Raw genomic sequence first — 20,506 nt, forward strand, 5'->3', positions numbered from 1 at the left:
TCTTGTCAAGTTATTTAGATACCTCGAATATTCTTGCTTCTGGACACAAAACCTCTCTTTTCCGATTCTTGGGTTTTTGGCTTTTAGCTCCAGAAGTCAATAAGAAGGCTGGAAGGGGCTTTAGGAGTCGGAAATAGACTCTGGGTCCCTTTGCCTTGTTTGTACCTGCATGTTGCAACTAAGTGATGCTATTGTATCCATAAAGACCATGATGTGTAAAAATGTTTCTCACACATGTTGAATCTGTGCCGAGAGGAATTGAGACAAAACGGCGGACCACGTATCACCGGCGTCCAGCTGCTGCTGCTATTTTTTACGGCTTCCTCTTTCCCATGAGTGCTGTTATGTTTACTGTTGCAGACACCTTCATCAACAGTATTTTCGATCCATTCGGTGTCACCTGAGGCTGAAGGCTGAATGTTTGTTTTAAGGGTGTCCAGTGTGTGGCCTAGGGGCTATTTGTGGTCCTCTGGACTGACTTTGTGTTCTTATTTAAATAGATTAACAGTTTTAGTGAAAAATAAAATCTGAAAATGGAAAATGTTTAGAGCACAAAGTAATATTCTTTCAAGATCATGCTTTTTTGCTTCCGCTTCAGTTTCATAATAAATAGGACCATATCCTGTGACTTCTTCTCAAAAGCAGACCTGGAGGCATTCAAATCTGCATTTAATTGGTTTGTCAAACTTGGCAAAATATAGCAAAATGACCCAAATGACTTGCATAGAATAGATAAAAAAAAAAAAAAATCAGGAAACAATGTGTTTCCTTAATAAGGCAAACCTAAAAAAACTTTTTCTTAATATTTTGGGTGTACAATGAGTTACAGATCACCTTCTACTTGACTACTTATATTTTTTCACTAAAATATTGCAAGTGAAGCTTATTGTTAAACCGGTGTTCTGTCAGAACAGCTCACTTGTCAGACTGGCATACATTGCTCTAATGTGCTTGTGCAATGGAGAATTATTCCAGCATTTGAACTTAAGCATTCAGACCAGCATACCGACAGCATACTTGATGTTTATTATACATTTTTTAAGGAGGAAAAACAGTTTTGACTGTACTGTAGGACCTGAAAGACACAAGCAAAGTTTCAGGTGATGTTGAGAGAAGAAGCGTCGATAAATGAAACCAAATGATGCAATATTAATTTGAAATTCATGTTGCTTTTAAGAATAAAATCATTTTAAAAATAATTATCCGTGTGTGTATGTATATTACTCTGAAATAATTTGGGTTAGAGAAAAAATAGGTGTGTTCTAATCTGACAGGTTAATAAAAAAATCAGGATGCCATAGGCTGATAACACAAAACTTATGCTTGTCTAACAGAGATAGGTGTCAGTGTGCTACGCGCATGCAGATCTGTTAACGCATTCTGTTCTGACAGCACTGGTAAAAAAATAAAAATAAAAAAATATATATATAAATTGTGGTATTTTATTAAAATGAAATATTTTTCTGTCCTCTGAGCACGGTCAACCTATTTATTTTGGGCCATGTGGAGGGGAAAAAAGTTTGCGTCTTAATTATTTGTAAAACGCCTTGCCATACTACGTTCTGTTTACAGGCGACGTTACGTAACGCCGGCCCGCTGCTGGCGTCGGGGAGGCTCCTCCTGGAAAACCGCAAGGAGAAGTGCATCTCCTCCGCGTAATTATTAGTCACTCTTCACTCTTTTTCCGTCGCCTTTCCGCGCTGTAACGTTTAATTCGGGGTCGGTGGGAGGTAGGCTGGCTCTTCTCTCCGGGGTATAAAAACTTAGAGACACACCATGGAGCTCTGCTGGATGTTAACGGACTCTATCTCCGTGCTGGAAGCCGGGCAGCAGCCGTTGTTCACGCACAGCAGCTAACGTCTGCTTTTATCCTCCTCCTCCTTCATTCAACCACCCTTTCCCGTTTTATTCCTCCCTTCTTCTTTTTTTAATTTTTTTTTTTAACCCAGACGGCTCTCCTTCAGGAAGCTTTTTTTTTTCTCTGTAGTGTAGCTCTAAACTCCGTAGCCTTATCTGAGCGGTATCTCTGCTTCGAGGACACCATGTTTAGGGTCAAGTAACCGTTGCTGCGTGAAGTTTTAACCGGTCTTTTTTAATCATGAAGTCTCCTCTGGCTCCTGGGGTCCGACTGATCACCTCCTTTTCTCGGGACAGCTGGTAAGTTGAACTAATCTTTTTTTGTTCCCCCTATCTCTCTGCAGATCTAACTTGGTTTCAGGGCAGATTTATCTGTGGCTACTTTTATCTTCCCTGCCTCGTAGATTATTTACACGGCCCCTCGTTCGATAAACATGGATTCTGTTAAAAAAAAAAAAAAAAAACAGTCGACCGTAAACGCACCACGGCGTTTATTACACGGTTTCACCTAAAATCTAGTCGCGTCGTTACAAACATTTAATTACTTTTCTGTTAAATCTGGTTTTAGAACTTTTTTTATTTACTTATTAGCGTCATTTAAAAAGTAAACTGTTCCATCTAATTATCGACTGAGATTTGCAGTTTAACGAGTCGATACCGACGTGCAGCATTCAAGGAATCTGTGAAGACAAGTTGCTGAGCAGCCAAGCCTCCAGCTCCTGATCACACAGCTGGTGCATGAGAGGGAGGGATGTTTGCAAACCGCTTTAGGATCACTCTTTTTGTTCCTAAATTAAAGAAAAATAAGAATAAAAAAGTTTGTTAGTCAAAACAAATTAATACTAAATAAAATCATTCTAGTTTCTACCTGTTATCTAACAAAAAATAAATAAATAGTGAGGATAGTTAGAAATTGGGTTTTAGTATAATTTTGTAGCACACTTAATTAAGAATCATAAAAACCAAAACAGTTTCTACCGATTATCTAGAAAATAACTCACCAGGAGCAGCTAAACCTGGTTTTTCCTCCATGTTTTGCAACAGAATATAAATTTCCGGTATTAAAAGATAACCTGTTTTTATAGGTCGCCTGCAAACGAAAGCTTGAAGAGATAGAAATCAGTCGTTAGTGCTTTTGTAAAAATGAAAGAAATATCAATGATACAAATTTCATTTACTGGCTAAAAGAAATAAGTTGTTTAAATAATAATAATACATTAATAATGGAAAAGAACTAATCTAACCCAATGTCGACTAATCTGTTAAACTTGTATATAAAAAAATGTGAGAATATTTTCTTATGATTGTATAAAAAAGAAAAAACAAAGGCTCTAAAATCTGCAAAAACTGCTTTTTTCATCCCACTCTAAATTAAAAAGTGTTTCCTTTTTTCCTCTTCATGGCTAAACCCAGATGCTTCTTTTATTTTTTGCTCGATGAGAGTAATAAAAAATGTTAATCATTTAGAACAGATTCGTTTGTCAGTTCCGTTTTCGTTCTTCCTTAACAAGTTTAAAAATAACATCTGGTGCAGGACTGATAAGTGCTTACACAGCACGTCTTTGCTTATTAAGTCCCATCTGTTTACATAGTAGAAAAGTGAGTTGGGATTCAGACATAATCCCATCTACACCTCCCTGATCATTTACTGACAGCCTTGCTTTGGTGCAGGGGGGTGTGGTGCAACTTTTACCATCCACAGAGCCATTTATGTCCTTAGTTCAGCTAAATAAAACTTGTTTAGAGCCACAAATGTCACATTACCTTTTGAAAGAAATGGCAATTTACATTAATGTTTAAATTAATGATCTACTTTAGAAAATTTGCTGTCATTTTTAAAGAACGTTTTATTTCTAGTTTCAGGTTTTAGAATAAGGTTAAAATGGATGGATTTTCTTCTATGGTGTGTTGATAAAATAGAAACGTAGGAATCCGGAAATGGATTAAGTCACTTTTTCCGTCATTCTGCTGAGAAAATCCAGAGCAGTCGTTCCACGGACGATCCGGAATGACGGCTAAGAACCAGCCGGCGTGTTTAAACACATTAACTGGTTCTTAACTGGAGTTTATCGGAGTTGGCTTTTCCTAGTTTATTATAAACACCTTGGTCTTGCTTATCGGCGTGTTCCCCCGTCTTTCCCATTTTGTAGACTGGCTCAGAATTGGGTCTCTGAGTGGCGTTGAACTCATAGCGCTGGGAAGCGTGAATGTAGACAAGAGTCTAGAAATCAGGACCTTCTGCCGCGGATAGAAGGTTTCATTCATTTTGTGAAACTTTTCCCGGTGTAGATGTTGCTGCTGCGTGACTTCAGTGAATGCGTGTTGTTGCGTAATAAGGCAGGAGCCCTGATGTGGAAACCGTTCATCCACAGCCGGCTGAAGGTCATTAATGTTGTTCAAACATACATTAGTGCATCAGTGGAAACTCCTACTCAGGTTCTTCCTTAATCCTTATTTATGTGATCAGAGAAAGGCAATATGGACTAGGGCTGAACAATTAATCGCATTTTCAATATAATCGCAATTTAAAAAAACGCAATTTCCAAATCGCAGAGTCTGCAATTTTTGGCTATGTAACAATTAGTGAATTAGACACGTCCATTAGGTGTTGGTAAAATGTTTAAAGTGGGTTTGGCTCCACATGGAAGGGAAGACAGTTGCAGCAGTGAGATAATCTAATTTTATTACTTGTTTTAGACTTTATATAATCATACATAGCATTAAGTACAGGTCAATCAGTTTAATACATAGACTTGCTTGTTGGTTGCACTTTATGTTCAACAAGGTTTGATGTCCAATTAAATTAAAAGCTGTTCTCTTGAATAATATTCTGATTAATAGAAACATTAAAAGTTCTTGTTTTGAATAGTTCTTGTTTACAAACATCTTTATTTAGAAGCTATTTTTGTTGCTTGTGGTTAACGCAGAGAAAAGTCAAAATTGCAATTTTGGTTGAAATATATTGTAGGCAGAACGCAATAATTTCTGCTCTGAGTTTAGATGCTGTGGGTCTTTTAGCAACTAATCTGCACAGCGAGGAAACAAAATGATTTGTTGTTTGTTTATGTTTAAAAACACATGATAAATTAAACTGGAAAAAAATAAATCGCATTAAATCGCAATATTAAGAAAAAAAATCACAATTAGATTATTTTCCAAAATCGTTCAGCCCTAATATGGACGGTTATTTGTTCAAATAATCAGTTTTTACATGATCTTGTGTCTTTGTTTCTGTTGCAGGTATCGCGGGTTTATCCTCTTCCTCACATTCCTCTTCTACACAGCCTACCACCTGTCCAGGAAGCCCATCAGCATCGTTAAGGTGAGCGGAGAGACGCTTCTGTTCATCCAGCAGCTCGTTATGTTTGTGCCGCTGCAGCAGGTTGTTTTTTTTTTTTTTATCTAGGAACTCTTTTTTTTTCCCATCGGCGTGGCGTAACGCGGTTAGGGCGGGGCTCAGGATTGTGAAACCTGTTTTTATAGACGATATTTTCCTGCCGGTGTCACAGTAGTTGAGGTGGGTCTCCATAAATGGAAGGCGTCAACAGCTGTCGAGGCTGTTTTCTGTTTTCTGGTGCAGTTTATGGGACAGAATAACAATTGTGCGTCTGAAGTGAAAAAAACGAAACAAAGAAAATTTCTTTTCCTGAAGTTTAAAGGCAGGAATATCTCAATAATCCAGATTAAAGGCTGAATTTCTCACGCAGACTGTTACCTCGGCCCCGATCAGAACAAGTTATAGCCTCGATATTCACTGTATAAGAAGAAGGAATACTTTGTTCCTCTCTCATACCGTCTGCCATTATATTAAATGTTTCCTTATTTTGGGTAATGGGATCACCAAAAACATTAAAATTTGTCAGTTGTCAAAAATGTATAGAGATTTCTTTTCTTCAAACTCGTTCAGACAAATATTACTGAGGCTTTAAACAGCTGGGAAAGCCCAAATTATGATGATCTGGCTTTTGGTAGCTCCTTATTTTGTTGAGTCAGAATGTTTGAGTTAAACCGTCACCACTAAGCCGACTCCTCAGGCACGCTGCTTCCTAGTGTGACATCACGGCCCAGATATGAGCGGGACAGTAGTGGACCTCCTCTAGTCTGGTTCACGGTTGGAGAGCTACGCCGATCTGTTCACACACTGGTACATAAATGTGAGCAGCATGAGAACCCCTCAGGAAGACGGCAGCTTCTGTGTCCGCTAGATGAACAGCTTTCAGAGGGAAACGCGTGAATCAGGCCCAGAAGAGGAGAACTGAAGCCGGATCGCCATCCACAGCGAAGCCGACACGAGCTGAAAGCTACCCACCAGAGGAAGAAGTCTTTACTCTAAAAGCAGCACTAAAAACTGGTTACTGTTTACAAATGCACCCTGTAGCTTTCCTCAATTACCAAGACAGAGATCGGTGTTTCTGTCAATGACCCAGAAAAGTGAGAATCTGCACCGAAAAGTCCGGATCGTTGTCTTCTCATGAGGAGGAGAACAACATTGACCCGGTCTGGTCTGATCTAACCTTCTCCGTTCTGTTCTAACTAGACAAAACTATTCAGTCCCAAATGTACCAGTTCCCACCCCCCCGCCACCCCCCCGCCCCCCCCCCCCCCCACCACAGTGCCGGAGAGGGAAAGTGATAACAGTAGATATAACCAACTCTGCAGCTGCACAGGGAGTCAGTGTTTTCTGTCAGCTCCTACAAAGTGATAAAAATAAAGCTTCTCTCCAAATTTTAACAACCCAAAAGCAAAAGATTCCAATTTTCTTTAGACTCAGCTTGTGGTGTGATTAAATCCAAAGGTAAATATTTGGCCTTAATGGGGATTAAGGTTGTTTTTTTTCTCTTTTGTTTTTGTCTGAAACTCAGAGCCAGCTGCACAGGAACTGCTCTTTAGTCATTCGCCCGGCTGACCTCAACATAACCAACAATGAGACCTGGTGTGACTGGTCGCCGTTTGGTAAGTCCTTTACCGACTCGCCTTCGCTTTTTATGCTTTGTTGACCATATGTGAGGCGGGCGGAGCGTCTTAAGATATGCAGAAAGAATACTGACTTTCAAAAAGATCATTTTAAACGGTTTCCCCTGGGTATGCGTCGTCACAGGAGTATCTTTAACTATGAGTGTTGAATTGTTGAAGGAACTCTTTTAAAGTCAGTCTGCTCCCATCAGGCAGTGACTTCCTTATCAAAGGCGATCTGATTGGCCGTGGGGCAGAAAGTAGGTCAGCGGTTTCTCCTGGGACCGTTTATTGATCATTGATAGGAAACGAGCTACAATAAGGGCAAAATGATCAGCATGAAAGACCGTAGAAATGTTTCTAATACTGCGGGAGAAATGGCTAAAATCAGAGACGTGTCCCTCGTGTCTTTGTGTGGAAAGTAGGGCTGAACGATTTTGGAAAATAATCTAATTGCGATTTTTTTTCTTAATATTGCGATTTAGTGCGATTTCCCCCCCCCCCCTAGTTTAATTTATCATGTCTTTTTAAACATATACAAACAACAAATCATTTTGTTTCCTCGCTGTGCAGATTAGTTGCTAAAAGACCCACAGCATCTAAACTCAGAGCAGAAATGATTGCGTTCTGCCTACAATATATTTCAACCAAAATTGCAATTTGGACTTTTCTCTGCACAACAAAAATGGCGTCTAAATAATGATGTTTGTAAACAAGGACTATTTAAAACAAGAACTTTTAATGTTTCTATTAATCAGAATATTGTTCAAGAGAACAGCTTTTAGTTGATTTGGACATCAATCCTTGTTGAACATAAAGTGCAACCAACAAACAAGTCTATGTATTAAACTGATTGACCTGTACTTAATGCTATGTATGATTATATAAACTCTAAAACAAGTAATAAAATTAGATTATCTCACTGCTGCAACTCTCTTCCCTTCCATGTGGAGGCAAACCCACTTTAAACATTTTACCAACACATAATGGACGTTTCTAATTCCCTAATTGTTACATAGCCAAAAAAATATTTCAGTGTTGTGACCTCCTGCGTACGCCGTTTAGTGTCAGTAACGTTAATCTTAGCCTCCTCTGTGCTCTCTCTGCAGACCAGGACAACTACCAGACCCTCTTTGGAGTCCTGGACAACTCCTTCCTCATCGCCTACGCCATCGGCATGTTTTTCAGGTGGGTAGCTGCTCCTGTTAGCTCTCCAGGCTACGGGTGGCTCGTTCTCCTCCTGCTCACTCCGGGTTCTCTGCTGTGTTCCCCAGTGGGATCTTTGGAGAGCGCCTTCCTCTGCGCTACTACCTCAGTTTTGGGATGCTGATGAGCGGATTGTTCACATGCCTGTTCGGCCTCGGCTTCTACTGGAACATCCACTCCTTAGGGTACTACGCCTTCGTCCAGGTACGCAGGCACGCCTACGCCGAGCTGACTGTTGAAATCAGAGCGTAAAAATCATCTGAGCTGGAAATTTGTTATAGGGAAGGAGATATAATCATAGTTTGGCTTCAATTATTAAATTATCACCCCAGTTATAAGGTTAATGATTAGCTGAGTGATAATTTGCTGCCTTTGCCTTTTTTTGTTTTATATCTGGGGATAATTTGGCTGGTAAACACATTCATTATATTATGATATTATATTATAATATCATAATATCAATATCATTATCATATATTATTATATTCAGATTTTTATTTGCTTAAAATATATTTGCTGTTTATCCAGTCAGTTTGACAAACCCTTTTTCTCTGCATTTTGAAACCAATCGAGCCTGTTGACCTGCTAAGGAATCAGATTTAACTACAAAGAGAGCTTTCTGCATCGTGCTCGAGGAGAAACAGCGTTTTAGTCGGTGGGAAAAAAAAGGGGAAGCGCTTTGATCAGATGAGCTGCTGGTTTTTGCTGACCGGGGTGATACCAGAGCCGAGCCGCCGGGTTTCCTTTGTCGCTCCGCTGGGTAGGAACGTTGCTCTGCGGACGCACATTCAGAGCGCGGCTGCAAACAGCGGCGTCGTCAGGAGCGTCCTGTTTCACTTCGCTATTTAAGCTGACTGACCATCAGTAACCTGACCCTGCCCAGAGCTTCATCCGCTCACAAGCGTGTTGGGAAAATGTAGACACAGGCTTGCTTTCATTACACATTTAGCATCTTTAAAAGCTGTATTCAGAAACAACAAATAGTCCTGTGATAAAAACAAAAACAAACTGAAAAGCTGTGTAACTTTGTTAATAGATACCAAATCACTTGATTTTACTGGTTTCCTAACCTCTTTCTTTCATTATTCATCTTTTTTTTTTAAGCATAAACTAGTAAATTCAGATGTTTAGCTTCTTACGCTTAATGTTTTCATCAGAAACGTTTAGATGTCAAGCAGCTGGATTAAATCCAAATCCCACTTCTCACATGATGATCTCCGTTTATTGACATTAGATTAAATTCAACTTTATTGTCATTACACAGGTACAGGTACAAGGCAACGAAATGCAGTTTAGGTCTAACCAGAAGTGCAATAGCAGGTGGATATTACTGTGAATAGAGTTTTAAATCATCTAAATCAACCTGTCTCTATCTGAGAGTGTGACGCCTAAGTTAGCCAGAAGGTTTCTATTTATTTCAGGCAGTAATCAGACGTGAACGTGTCAAAGGAAATTTTACAAAAAAAGTGTTTAATGCCAGGTAAATTATTACTTAACAAAAGGATCGATTTTATTATAAGTTTCTCTGATCTGAAACAAAGCACGACAGAAAAACAGAAGGGATCTCTAAACAGAAGTTAATTCTTTCCCCAGCGGTGGATTTATCCTGTGTTTGTCGTACGGAGGACTCGCCTCAGAAATCTGCCCGCAGCACAATCACGCAGCGGAGCAGAGAGAGAAAGCTATGCCTTGTTTCTCGTTTGTATCGAAGTGACATTTTGTAGCTTTGATGTGTCGACTCCCAACACATGACCTCCCAGAAGGAGAAACTGGAGCTGGAATAAAAAAAAACAAAATAACATCTGTTTATGGACACATTAAAACACTGATAAAAAGTGTTTAAAAAAATACATTATTTAAATTTATGTCGACACGAAGAATGAATCCATTCAATAACAATGGAAGTGTCTTTACTGCTGGTTGGTGTTTTATTTAGAGTAGAATAAAACGCAGAGATCTCAGTCACACCCATCACACGACTCACAGCCGCATCATGTGACGGCACGTCTGCGCTGATATCCTGCAGCTCTGGAGTGGGCATCATAAGAGCCCCCCCCTCCTCTGCGCTCATTCTCCTAACGCGCCTCTTTGTGCCTCCCTCTGCAGGTCATGAACGGACTCATGCAGACCACCGGCTGGCCAGCCGTGGTGGCTTGTGTCGGAAACTGGTTCGGAAAGGGGAAGTGAGTATGGGAAGGCAGTCCTGCTGACTGCGCAGAGTTCTGGAGGCACGTTTGTCACGCTTTAACAGCGCTGGGGGAGACGAGATTTAAATGTCTGGAGAAACGGGTCACACCGGTCGATGCTGCCAGAGTGGGAACCCTTGATGTCGCGTTTAAAGCATCTCAGAACGACAGAATCTGTCGATTTGCAGCCGAATCTGTAGGTTATGTCGTTCTGAGAAATCAGCTGACCCACGAAATCACGACAGCTTCACATGGACTGGAGCCGGCCGCAGCTCGTTTTCAGCTGGAAGATAAATTCAAACACTCTGGACTGAGTGAAAGTTCAAACACGAGACTTTGGAGAACAAATCTAAAGATATAAGGAACAGGTTCAGTTAAGAAATACTCCTCTGGATTTCTTTTACTTTTTAACCAGATTTCCAGACATATTGTTCCAGCGGCTTTTGGCGGCTCTGCTGAGTCAATCGGGGGGGATCCTCAAATGTGGATTTTTATCCACGTGTGTTGAGACGCAGCAGAAAACCAGCTTACTTTAAAAGCTTGGAGTGGAGCTCTTCATGCCGGATCAAAAGCTGTAATTTAAAGCCATTTGCAGCCCACGCATCAAAGTGATCTATTCACATTAAAGCCCTTTTCCCTTATACTCTTTATGTAGAGCTTTATTACTCGCTTACTGCCAACAGATCATTTTAATTTGATTTTAACCTCATTTTATTTTAAGTTATTTACAAAAATGATAAATAAACACCTGAAAGAAGTGAAAAAAAACAGGTTAGATATCCATAAAATGAATTCTGGACAGACTCGTATATAAGCTTTTAACGCGATATAGTTTCACATAGTGTAAACACTGATGAGCTGGATTTCACACAGTGATCAGGTGCTGAAGAAGGGCGGATAATCCACCTCATATAAAACAGAGCAAAGATATACGGCAGCAGGCACGCCACCATGCTGGAAGACACCGTGAAATGTCCTCTGATCTTATATTTATAACTCTGATTCTGAGTAAAACGGTCAAACTTTTCAAACCCAAAACACAACAAGTCTGAAAAGCAGCAGCAGTTATCACACTCAATAAAATGTCCCGTTAGACCGGAGGAGAGCTAAAGGACGCTAAACGGCAACTTTCAGGCTTATTTGGATGGATTCTGGCAGCACGTGTTGCAAAAACGCCGGCCCTTTAAACAATTTAGTAAGTCAGAGCAGCGGCAGCAAATCCACCTGTGAGTGTTTAAAAAAAAAAATAAAAAATGAAGCGGCCTAGTCAAAGTATGGGCTTAGAATCGATGTAGATAATGTGGGATGATTTTAAATGGGAGATTCATGCTTGGAAAACCTTTCTGTGCGGATAAATTAAAACGGAGAGTGGCTCAAAATTACACAAATTTGGAAAGAGGGAAGATTATTCTCTGCTGATGACAATTAATGAGATTTGGGGGGAAAAATGTAAATGTCAAACATTAGTTAGTCCAAAAATGAAAGTTGATTTAAAAAACACAGAAAGTTCAAAGTTCTTACTGATTCAAAGCCTTTGACAGAAGCAGGGTTGTGAGGTTAACGGCTCGGTGCTTGTTGTCTTTGTCAGACGCGGGTTCATCATGGGTGTCTGGAACTCCCACACCTCTGTGGGAAACATCCTGGGCTCCCTCATCGCTGGAGTCTTCGTCTCCTCCGAGTGGGGAATGTCCTTCATCGTCCCAGGACTCATCATCGCCTGCACCGGCATCCTGTGCTTCTTCTTCCTGGTTGAAAGTGAGTTAATACAAAAAGTCACTTTGCTGCTCCTGTTTTTTTTTTTTACCGTCTGTAAGAGCGAAAGCCTCACCTTGTTCCCTTTCCGCTTCAGAGCCTGAAGATGTGAACTGCTCTCCTCCTCAGCATCACGTGAGCTTTAACAGAACCCCCCCCCCCCTCCTCCTCCTCCTCATTTCCCCGGTGACGTTGCTCCCTGAGCTCACAGCCGTGCGTCTGTGTGCCAGGTTGTGCAGGAGAACGGTGAGACCGAGGTGCAGGAGAACGGTGAGACCGAGCCGCTGCTGCGGAACGGGAACAGAAGCATCAACGGCGCCGTATCCACGGAGACTCCGCAGATCGTAGAGGAGCACTCCGAGGCTATAAGTTTCGTCGGGGCTCTCTGTATACCTGTAAGCAAAGCAGATGTTCGCTTTGGGTCCAAAAACGACTTTATTCTGGTGTTTTCTTTGGCTCCACCTTGTGGTGAGAAAGACAAATTGCAGATTTTATATCATGTTTTGTTTTGTTTTATCCACCCCCTCCGTTGCCGTATTACTACAGACACAGATTACGTCTCCTAAATTGAAAACTCGCTTCGTTAACAGACAGTTCGTCCATTTAGGCGATGAGACAGAGTGACGGAAGTTCAGAAGATCTTGATGTAGTAGGAATATAATCTGCCGTTGCACCACATTAGTGTTTCACATTTCACAGTTCTTCTACTTTTGCATTTTTCTGGTAGAACCAATCACCTTTAAGCATAGTTTTAGCCAAACTGAGGCTAAAACGACCGATAATAGTGAGTCTATGTATTATGTCCCTGTTTATTTGGCTGCTTTATAATAACTATTAACCATGCACCACATGCACTTCTGCTCAAGATTATTCATGCCCGCCTCTGGCAGATTTAGATTTAAAACTATTTACATCCAACCAAAAAGTGTTTCTAATAGGAAATGAGAGCCTCTCAAAAAAAAAAAGGAACAAATATAAAGTGATAATAAAAAAAACAACGTATCAGTTGTAATTACAGTTCAGATAAATTTGATATATAATGATTTATGTTTGGTGGTGAACTCCAAGAGTTTCTAATCTCTGTGTCTCTGACTGCTTGAATCATCAAAATATTAATGTTCCAGTCCAAAAATTTAAAAAAATATGTTTATTAAAATAAAAGGTTAGTTTAAACGTCGCTCTGCCAGGGATGTGAATGATTCTAAGTTTGATTGTTTTCAAGAAACCAAATAGCTTCTAGATGCTTAATCCCACAATGACCAGGAAAGCAGTACAATTACAATGAGAAGTAATATAAATAATACGATGCGTTGAGTTAGTGCGGCTGGTACCTTTTAGAAATGTGAAGAAGAAGAAAAATAAATAACGCTTTTTCTCTAGAGGAAATGTTTGTAGGGAAGAAATGGCAGTCGAATAACATCTACAGTAACTAAGGTGAGGATTAAATTAAAACAATACAGAAATAGTCTGACAAATACAAAATTGAACAATATAAAAACCGACAACTTAAAGGAACTCACCATGCACGCATGCACTAAATGTTTATTAGAAAAGTTGCTCAGTTTTTTTTTTCCTATTCCTGTTTTTGTTACACGTGTTGAAGCTCGCAGCCCGTCTACTGTAATCTGAACCCCTGGCATGTTTTTCTTTTATTACGGCACAGTAGTCATTGTCGTTCCTGCGGTGTTTAACGCGGCGTTCTGTTTCCCACAGGGAGTGGTGGAGTTCTCTCTCTGTCTCATGTTTGCCAAACTGGTCAGCTACACCTTCCTGTACTGGCTGCCTCTCTACATCTCAAATGTTGGTCAGTATCATTCACACATTTTACAACCTGACACAAACATCGCTTACATAGGAAGCCTTTATTCGTAGCATTTAAAATTAAAATAAGACTTTTAAATAACTTTTTTTTTACCTACAGTGTGGAAATTATTTCAGACCTTTCCTGTGTTTAAGCCAATTAGGATGTCAATAAATATTGCTATTTGTTAGATACCAGAATAAAAAGAGACAATTATTTTTATGTTCTATTTATTTCTTCAAATTCAAAGGTTTGCAAGCTTTAAGATGTCTAGCTGTTAAAGGAGCAATAAGTAAGATATTTACTGTAAAATCAACCTAAATCATTCTCATTTGTCACTCAGGATGGAAGTAACATTCCCTTTAAACAATCAGTCCTCTCCATCAACAATTACTTAGTTGAGTTTTTCTCCTGTCAAACCTAGAGGTACGGTCGAGAACTAATTTGGTCCAGAGTGTAGCCCGTGTTTACTTCCTGGTTGCTGAACCAATCATATCAGAGTTCCAAGGGTTCCCAACACAGAGCACAGCATTTGTATTTTATCTTGGTAAAAGAGCAGCAGCCTGTAAACATAGAAGGCAGTTAGAGAAGCAGACCAGAAATAGAACAAAATACAACATTATATACCTGCTCTGTGTTTGTAAAAATTCACAACAGCAACACACCGTTTAAAAATGGCAAATTATATTGTTGTGACTGGCAAGATGTTGTACTGATTTAAGCCACAAGGTGTCAGTATTACTTATAGCTCCTTCAAACAACTTTGGAAAGCCCAAATGATGATGTCATGGCTTTGTAACCTTTGCAATGGTTAATTCCAAATAATAAAGATGTTTATGTAGAAATACGACCTAGAGGAAAGATTTTTTTTTTTTTATTGTAAAACAATTTTGTGCTCAAGATTTAGCAAATAATGATTGAAATCATCCTAACTGACCCGAAGGGGGAATGTTTAGGCTGAATGTCAGACTGAGGCAAAGCTTGTGTTTTTTTTAATACCGTATATAATCTGGTTCCTGCTTCACGTCTGATGTGTGAACGCTCTGTTCTTTCTCAGCACATTTTGAAGCAAAGCAAGCGGGAGACATGTCGACGTTATTCGATGCGGGAGGAATCCTGGGTAGGTATTTGATTTAATCTGGAAAAAACTCATTGAGTAGAAACGCCATTCAAAATGTGCAGCTGAAAAAACCTGATTCGGCATTATAAGTTTTTATTATTTGCATCACTAATAAGCAAACCGAGCTCATATTGAAGGTTAGCCATGAAGATCTCACCCCTCTGTGTCCACAGGGGGCATCCTGGCCGGCCTGGTGTCTGACTTCACAGGAGGAAGAGCCTCAACCTGCTGTGTCATGCTGATTGCTGCTGCGCCAATGGTGACAAATATCTTTGTTCACATTCTTTGACTGCTATAAGATTTCAAAAAATTTTTTACCATACAAGTTTTTACCATACGAGTTTTGCTAGACTTGCTTTTTCAGTGTTTAATACCTACCACATGGACTTATTTCTCATCATCTAAACCAAGCAAATGTCTATGTGTGACAACAGTAAATAGTGGCGACCAAAAGGAGATCATTGAACACTATTTTGTGTTGATCATCGATCATAATCCTTAATATTTCATGAGAAATACTGACTGACACAAACAGGGATCAGAGCCACAATTGATAGAACTATGAATGAGAAAGATTTGAGCACTTCTACCTTTATTTATCGCGATTATTGATCTTAAAACAAAACTACTTAGAGAACTAAGCTGCTGCTGGATGGTTACCTTCAAATTGGCTGGTTTACAGGTATGAACAGGCAGAGTGGGGAATTTACCCTAAGCCACTACAAACATATCACTGTATTGTTGATGTTGTGTTTAGTGGGATTTTAATTTTAAAAGCTCAAATGTAATGTTGTTAAACTTATGCAGGAGTGGGAGGCTGGATATTTACTTCTCCTTACATCTTCTGTTTGTTGTGCTTCCAGCTCTTCGTCTATAATTACGTCGGACAACGGAGCCTCGGGATCACAGTGGGTAAGACGCTTTTAATTCAGTTTTTATAGCAACACTCCTGCCTAAATGTTTAAACAGATCGCAGCCGGATTTTTGTTTTTTACCTGCCTCACATGAATAATGCCAAACCGTAAACCTTTTAATATGAAAACAGCTTTCCACACACCTATTAAAGGCAATAATCAGGTTTTTACTTAATCCACGGCTTGAAATAACCAGCGATCTTAAAACCAAGTGTTGGCATTCCAGGAAACGGCAGCAGAGCGAGAATCAGCGAATTATGCAACATCACGCTGGATAAGCTCCTGTGTGCTTTAGCATCTATAAAATCGACCGTCAGATAAGCTGTTCCTCTGTGATTTTACTCATTGATTGAGCACGTGCTTTTGTCATGGTGCTAATTTAATCCATAGTTCTAACCGATCAAAACGGAAGAAAAAAAAACTTTTTGTGCTTTTTGAAAAGAGGACAACGTAACCCCTCAGATAAACATCCAGAGAGAAAAGCTGAGCTTGAACTAGAAGGAGATAAATTCTTGGAGCACAGAGCAGACTGTGCAACGTTAACATTTAGACACCTGGAAGAACTTTGATTTTTTTAAATGCTTTGGGTTAAATGTATGAAGTTTTTGATGCAGTTTATTTTGTACATGCAGGTATGCTGCTGCTGTGTGGCGGTCTGGTGAACGGACCTTACGCCCTGATCACCACAGCTGTGTCTGCCGACCTGGTAAGGCCTGAAAAACGTCGTCGTAGGAGATCCTGTGATCGCGTCTGCGCATTAGACCCTAAATGTCTGAAACGATATTTCTGTTTTGTTGCAGGGAACACACGAGAGTCTGAGAGGGAACTCCAGAGCTTTATCGACAGTTACTGCAATCATTGACGGCACCGGATCAATAGGTACGCCTTCGTATACTGTATTATTCCCCTCGTTGCTTGATGCAGATCAAGATTTGCTCCACAATAAATTAGTTTTTAACACATTTTTTACGATATCCTTTCACGTCTTCGTCAGCATCGTAGCCCGAAGTAAATATTTACATATTTTGGACCCGTCAACATTTAGAAAACAATTATTTATACATTATATATTTATTTTTCAATGACATTAATACTTTTATTTTGCTCCACTCTAGATGTTCCATGGATGTATTTTGAAAAATGAATCGTTTTGATGAACAGGTTGTAGCTATGACCTTTTTAAATAAAACTGAATGGAGTTACATTTCAGTGGATTTGGGTCCGTTTTAGTACATTTTGTCTTTTTATTTAATTTTTTTCACTATCGATTAAAGAAGTTTGTGTTGCCAAATTGGGCGTTAAATATTGCACCGCAAGTTTTTCTCAGCAGGGATTGGTTGTACCCCTTGTGTGTATAATCTGACCCAATCTGTATAATCTGATTAAATTTGACTTTGTAAAGTGCCTTGAGATGACATGCTTCATGAATTGGCGCTATATAAATAAAGTTGAATTGAATTGAATATATATGTTCAGATACACACCTGTATATACATAAAAAATAAAGACATGCTGCGCCTTTTCCCTGAAAAGGTTGTCGTGGTTGTAGATTTTAGTTTGCTGATCATTTTGTTTGCACCGTTTCACACGGTGCGAGCGTTAGAATACAAAGTCAAATTCCTTGTTTTTCTCCTAAACCTGGTGAATAAACTCTGATTGTGATTTCTGCAGGTGCAGCGTTGGGTCCTTTGTTCGCCGGTTTGATCTCGCCCACCGGCTGGAACAACGTCTTCTACATGCTCATCTCCGCTGACATCTTAGCCTGCCTGGTCAGAAACAACGCTTTAATGATTTAACCTTAACAGCAGTGCTTCAGATTCTCTCTGCTGGCTTCTAGCTGTTGTTATTTCTGACTGCATTCACTGATAATTCACTGTGATTGTTTTACCACTCCAAGACGGATTATTGGACCATTTGATGTTGTTTTTCCACAGTTTTTGACCCGACTCGTCTTTAAGGAAATTAAAGGCTGGTGTGGACGGATCCCCCGAGCCAGAGGGTGAGACTCTGACAGAATAATAACTGGTGTTAAAAAAATGCAGGACAACTTGATCTTTGCGCCTGTTTTAGCCATAAAAAACAAAACGAATACATTGGAGGGTTAAAGAAACCCAGAAATTGGGATCAGTATCTAAAAATCCAATCGGCGCGTCGCTGATTAAAAAATACCATAAGCCTTCTAGTTGACTAGTTTACAATGTAACTAGGGCGGGGTATTGTTAACAACCTCACAATTCAATTTGATTTCCATTTGATATTGATTTATTTAGTTAAAAACAAGAGTACACAATGTTTTAGAGGACCTGTCATTACGTTTTAGAGATTTATTTATATTTTGTCCATATGAACAGTCATAGAAAACCAGTGTATGTGTATTAATATTTCTGAGCAATTGAATATGGAGTACAAAATTGAAAACATGACAGTACTGTATTAACATTAAAGTAAAGTTCATACAAACCTAAATTATTCTACTTTCCTCTTAGAAACTGGAATACGTCTCATAATTTTTTAATTGTTAACACATCTGAAAATAAAACACTAGCAAAGTGATACTTGAGATAAATAAGGAGCGCTAAAGTTCAGACAGTGCTCTGCTGTGGAGAAAAAGTAGCCTGGGAGTTACAGACAGGCCCACTTTCACCTGCTGGGCTGTAATTTTAATGAAAAATATAGGTATATATATCAGTTACATCTGATGTGATGATGATTCGTACAAAACAAATCAGTCGCTCATGAGGCCAGAGGCCAGGGGAACTCAACGATACAGAGGCTTTTCTGCATCAATGTTGAATTAGGGAAAAAATGAATTGCAATGTATTGATGAATGGATATTTTTACCCCTAAATGTAACGCAGGCTGGTTCTGATGTTAAGTCATCCTGGGCATTACTGACACAGAAGGACCAAAAAAGTTTCATTTCTCTGGCATCTTTTATACTTAATTTTGAACATATTTCAGTAAGTATAGATTTCTAGCTTTGAGTTTTCCTTTATTCGAGCCGCAACAATCAAAAGAGAAAATCTGATTTCTGCGGGTAGCTGACGTGTCGGTCAAGCCGTTCAAACTGAAAATCCACTGCAGACATGTCTTCACATCTAGCAAAAGTAGTAAAAATTTTTATTCTTTTAATGTCGCTGTAATTTCTTTTCTTGTTTTTTTTCAGGTTTAAAGAAATCTGATCCAGTCACACAATCAGAACAAGCTGAAGCGCAAACATTCAGAGCGGGGAACCGTCACCGAACCCGACCTCACCTCACTGTACAGCCAAAGAAAACCAAGCCGGAAGATTCAACTCATTAAGCTGATGATTGAAGCTTTCTTTTTGTATAACTACGAAAAATGTCTCTATGCTGAGACATGTTTTAATCACCTCATTCTGAGTTGTTTTAATACTCTTTTATCATGAACCTGTATATATGTTTAATTGTCTTAATCTTGTTTTGGTTTCTCTGTCTCCTTGTGAGGAATCTCTTGGGAAATCCAATGAACTCTATCAGAGGACTCAGATATGCTGTAAAAAGGCTTTTTGCTGCTCATTTCATCTTGAAGTATAAAATTATTTCAAAGAATCAAACTTCCTGTCCTTGTTATTTAAGTCTAAATCTAGCTAAGCAAGCTAACAAGATAGCTAGTTATCTATAAAATCATTAAACACGTGAACTGAGGAGAGGCTAACTCTGTAATTGTTGGCTTTAGTAGCTAAACCAGCTTTTTTAGGGACAAGATTAAAACTGCCAATGGCTTTGCTTGGACAGTCATGGTTAAAAAAAAAAGTGCACCGTCTTTCAGTCAGAATGTTTTCTAGATCATGAAGCTGATCTAATTCTAAAATCTTTAAAGTCTACCTCAGGTGTACGGAAACATATTTCAAACGTATTTATTAATTGAATCGTTAAATACTTAAATTATGTATGTGAAGAAACTTAAAGTACACCCTCCAGTTTATCACCTTGCAGATCCCAGAAGGATTTCCTTTTCTGATAGTAGGTGCAGTAACATTTTAGTGAAAACAAAGCTTTATTTGTAACCATGTCAGAAAGAACCCGCTGTAATGATACAGAACATCAATGCGTTGGTTTCATCCAATGCGCAGTCAAGACCTTCCCTCCATACCACAGCAACATTTCCATACAATTAAATAAAACATACAGTGAAAAAAGAAAGTACAAATAAGTCGAACCAATTAAACAGTAAAAAAAAAAAATCAGTCCTGACAGGTTTAATGCGAAATACACAGAAAAATAATATACAGCAAAAACAAAATCATAGCAAAATTAAAACCGAGTTTTCGGCCAGCAGAGGGCAGCACTTGCTCAACAGTTCTCAAATCCAGTTAAAATATAGGAGGCTTTTTCTTCTTCTGCAAGCCAACAGAGGTTTTAAAAACATCACAGCAACTGTTTCTACGGATGTTTCCCCCTCTAGTTCAGGCTTTGCATCACAGAGATCCATTGTTATCCAGAAAAAATTACTAACCACTACCAAAAGAGACCAATCTACATTAGATTGGTCCCATTTGAGATTACAAAAATAAATTAAAAAAAATTATAGGAGCTTTGCTGGCTTTCGTTGCACCTGCATGGCGTCTGAAAACAGTTTAAATTCAACTGTTATAAGCAGTGAGTGAAACACACAGGAGACATTATATTACATTTTCTGAAAAAGGAGGAGGGGGGGGCATCAGCATGCAGTACAATAGGACAGTTGAACTGAA

General features: G+C 39.2%; 1 protein-coding gene across 1 annotated transcript; it reads left to right on the forward strand.

The window, feature by feature from the left end:
• The first annotated feature begins 1,587 nt into the window (after positions 1 to 1,587).
• On the forward strand, positions 1,588 to 19,366 carry slc37a2 (solute carrier family 37 member 2). Its single transcript, XM_036142831.1, has 18 exons — positions 1,588 to 2,157; positions 5,098 to 5,179; positions 6,720 to 6,810; positions 7,920 to 7,998; positions 8,085 to 8,220; positions 10,123 to 10,199; positions 11,791 to 11,957; positions 12,052 to 12,089; positions 12,185 to 12,349; positions 13,668 to 13,758; positions 14,813 to 14,875; positions 15,049 to 15,134; positions 15,739 to 15,787; positions 16,422 to 16,495; positions 16,590 to 16,668; positions 17,461 to 17,558; positions 17,724 to 17,788; positions 18,956 to 19,366. Exons 1-18 carry the CDS (start codon positions 2,099 to 2,101, stop codon positions 18,969 to 18,971), a joined length of 1,515 nt encoding a protein of 504 aa, XP_035998724.1. The 5' UTR covers positions 1,588 to 2,098; the 3' UTR covers positions 18,972 to 19,366.
• Positions 19,367 to 20,506: the final 1,140 nt, after the last annotated feature.

Source organism: Fundulus heteroclitus, chromosome 11 (assembly GCF_011125445.2).
Source record: "Fundulus heteroclitus isolate FHET01 chromosome 11, MU-UCD_Fhet_4.1, whole genome shotgun sequence".
Classification (NCBI taxonomy): Eukaryota; Metazoa; Chordata; class Actinopteri; order Cyprinodontiformes; family Fundulidae; genus Fundulus; species Fundulus heteroclitus.

Excerpts from the sequence above, each read along its gene's own strand:
- slc37a2 (XM_036142831.1), top strand. The coding sequence starts at position 2,099 with ATGAAGTCTCCTCTGGCTCCTGGGGTCCGACTGATCACCTCCTTTTCT. Across the intron at positions 6,811-7,919 it reads GTGTGACTGGTCGCCGTTTG|ACCAGGACAACTACCAGACC; the intron begins GTAAGTCCTTTA and ends CTCTCTCTGCAG. Across the intron at positions 10,200-11,790 it reads AACTGGTTCGGAAAGGGGAA|ACGCGGGTTCATCATGGGTG; the intron begins GTGAGTATGGGA and ends TGTCTTTGTCAG.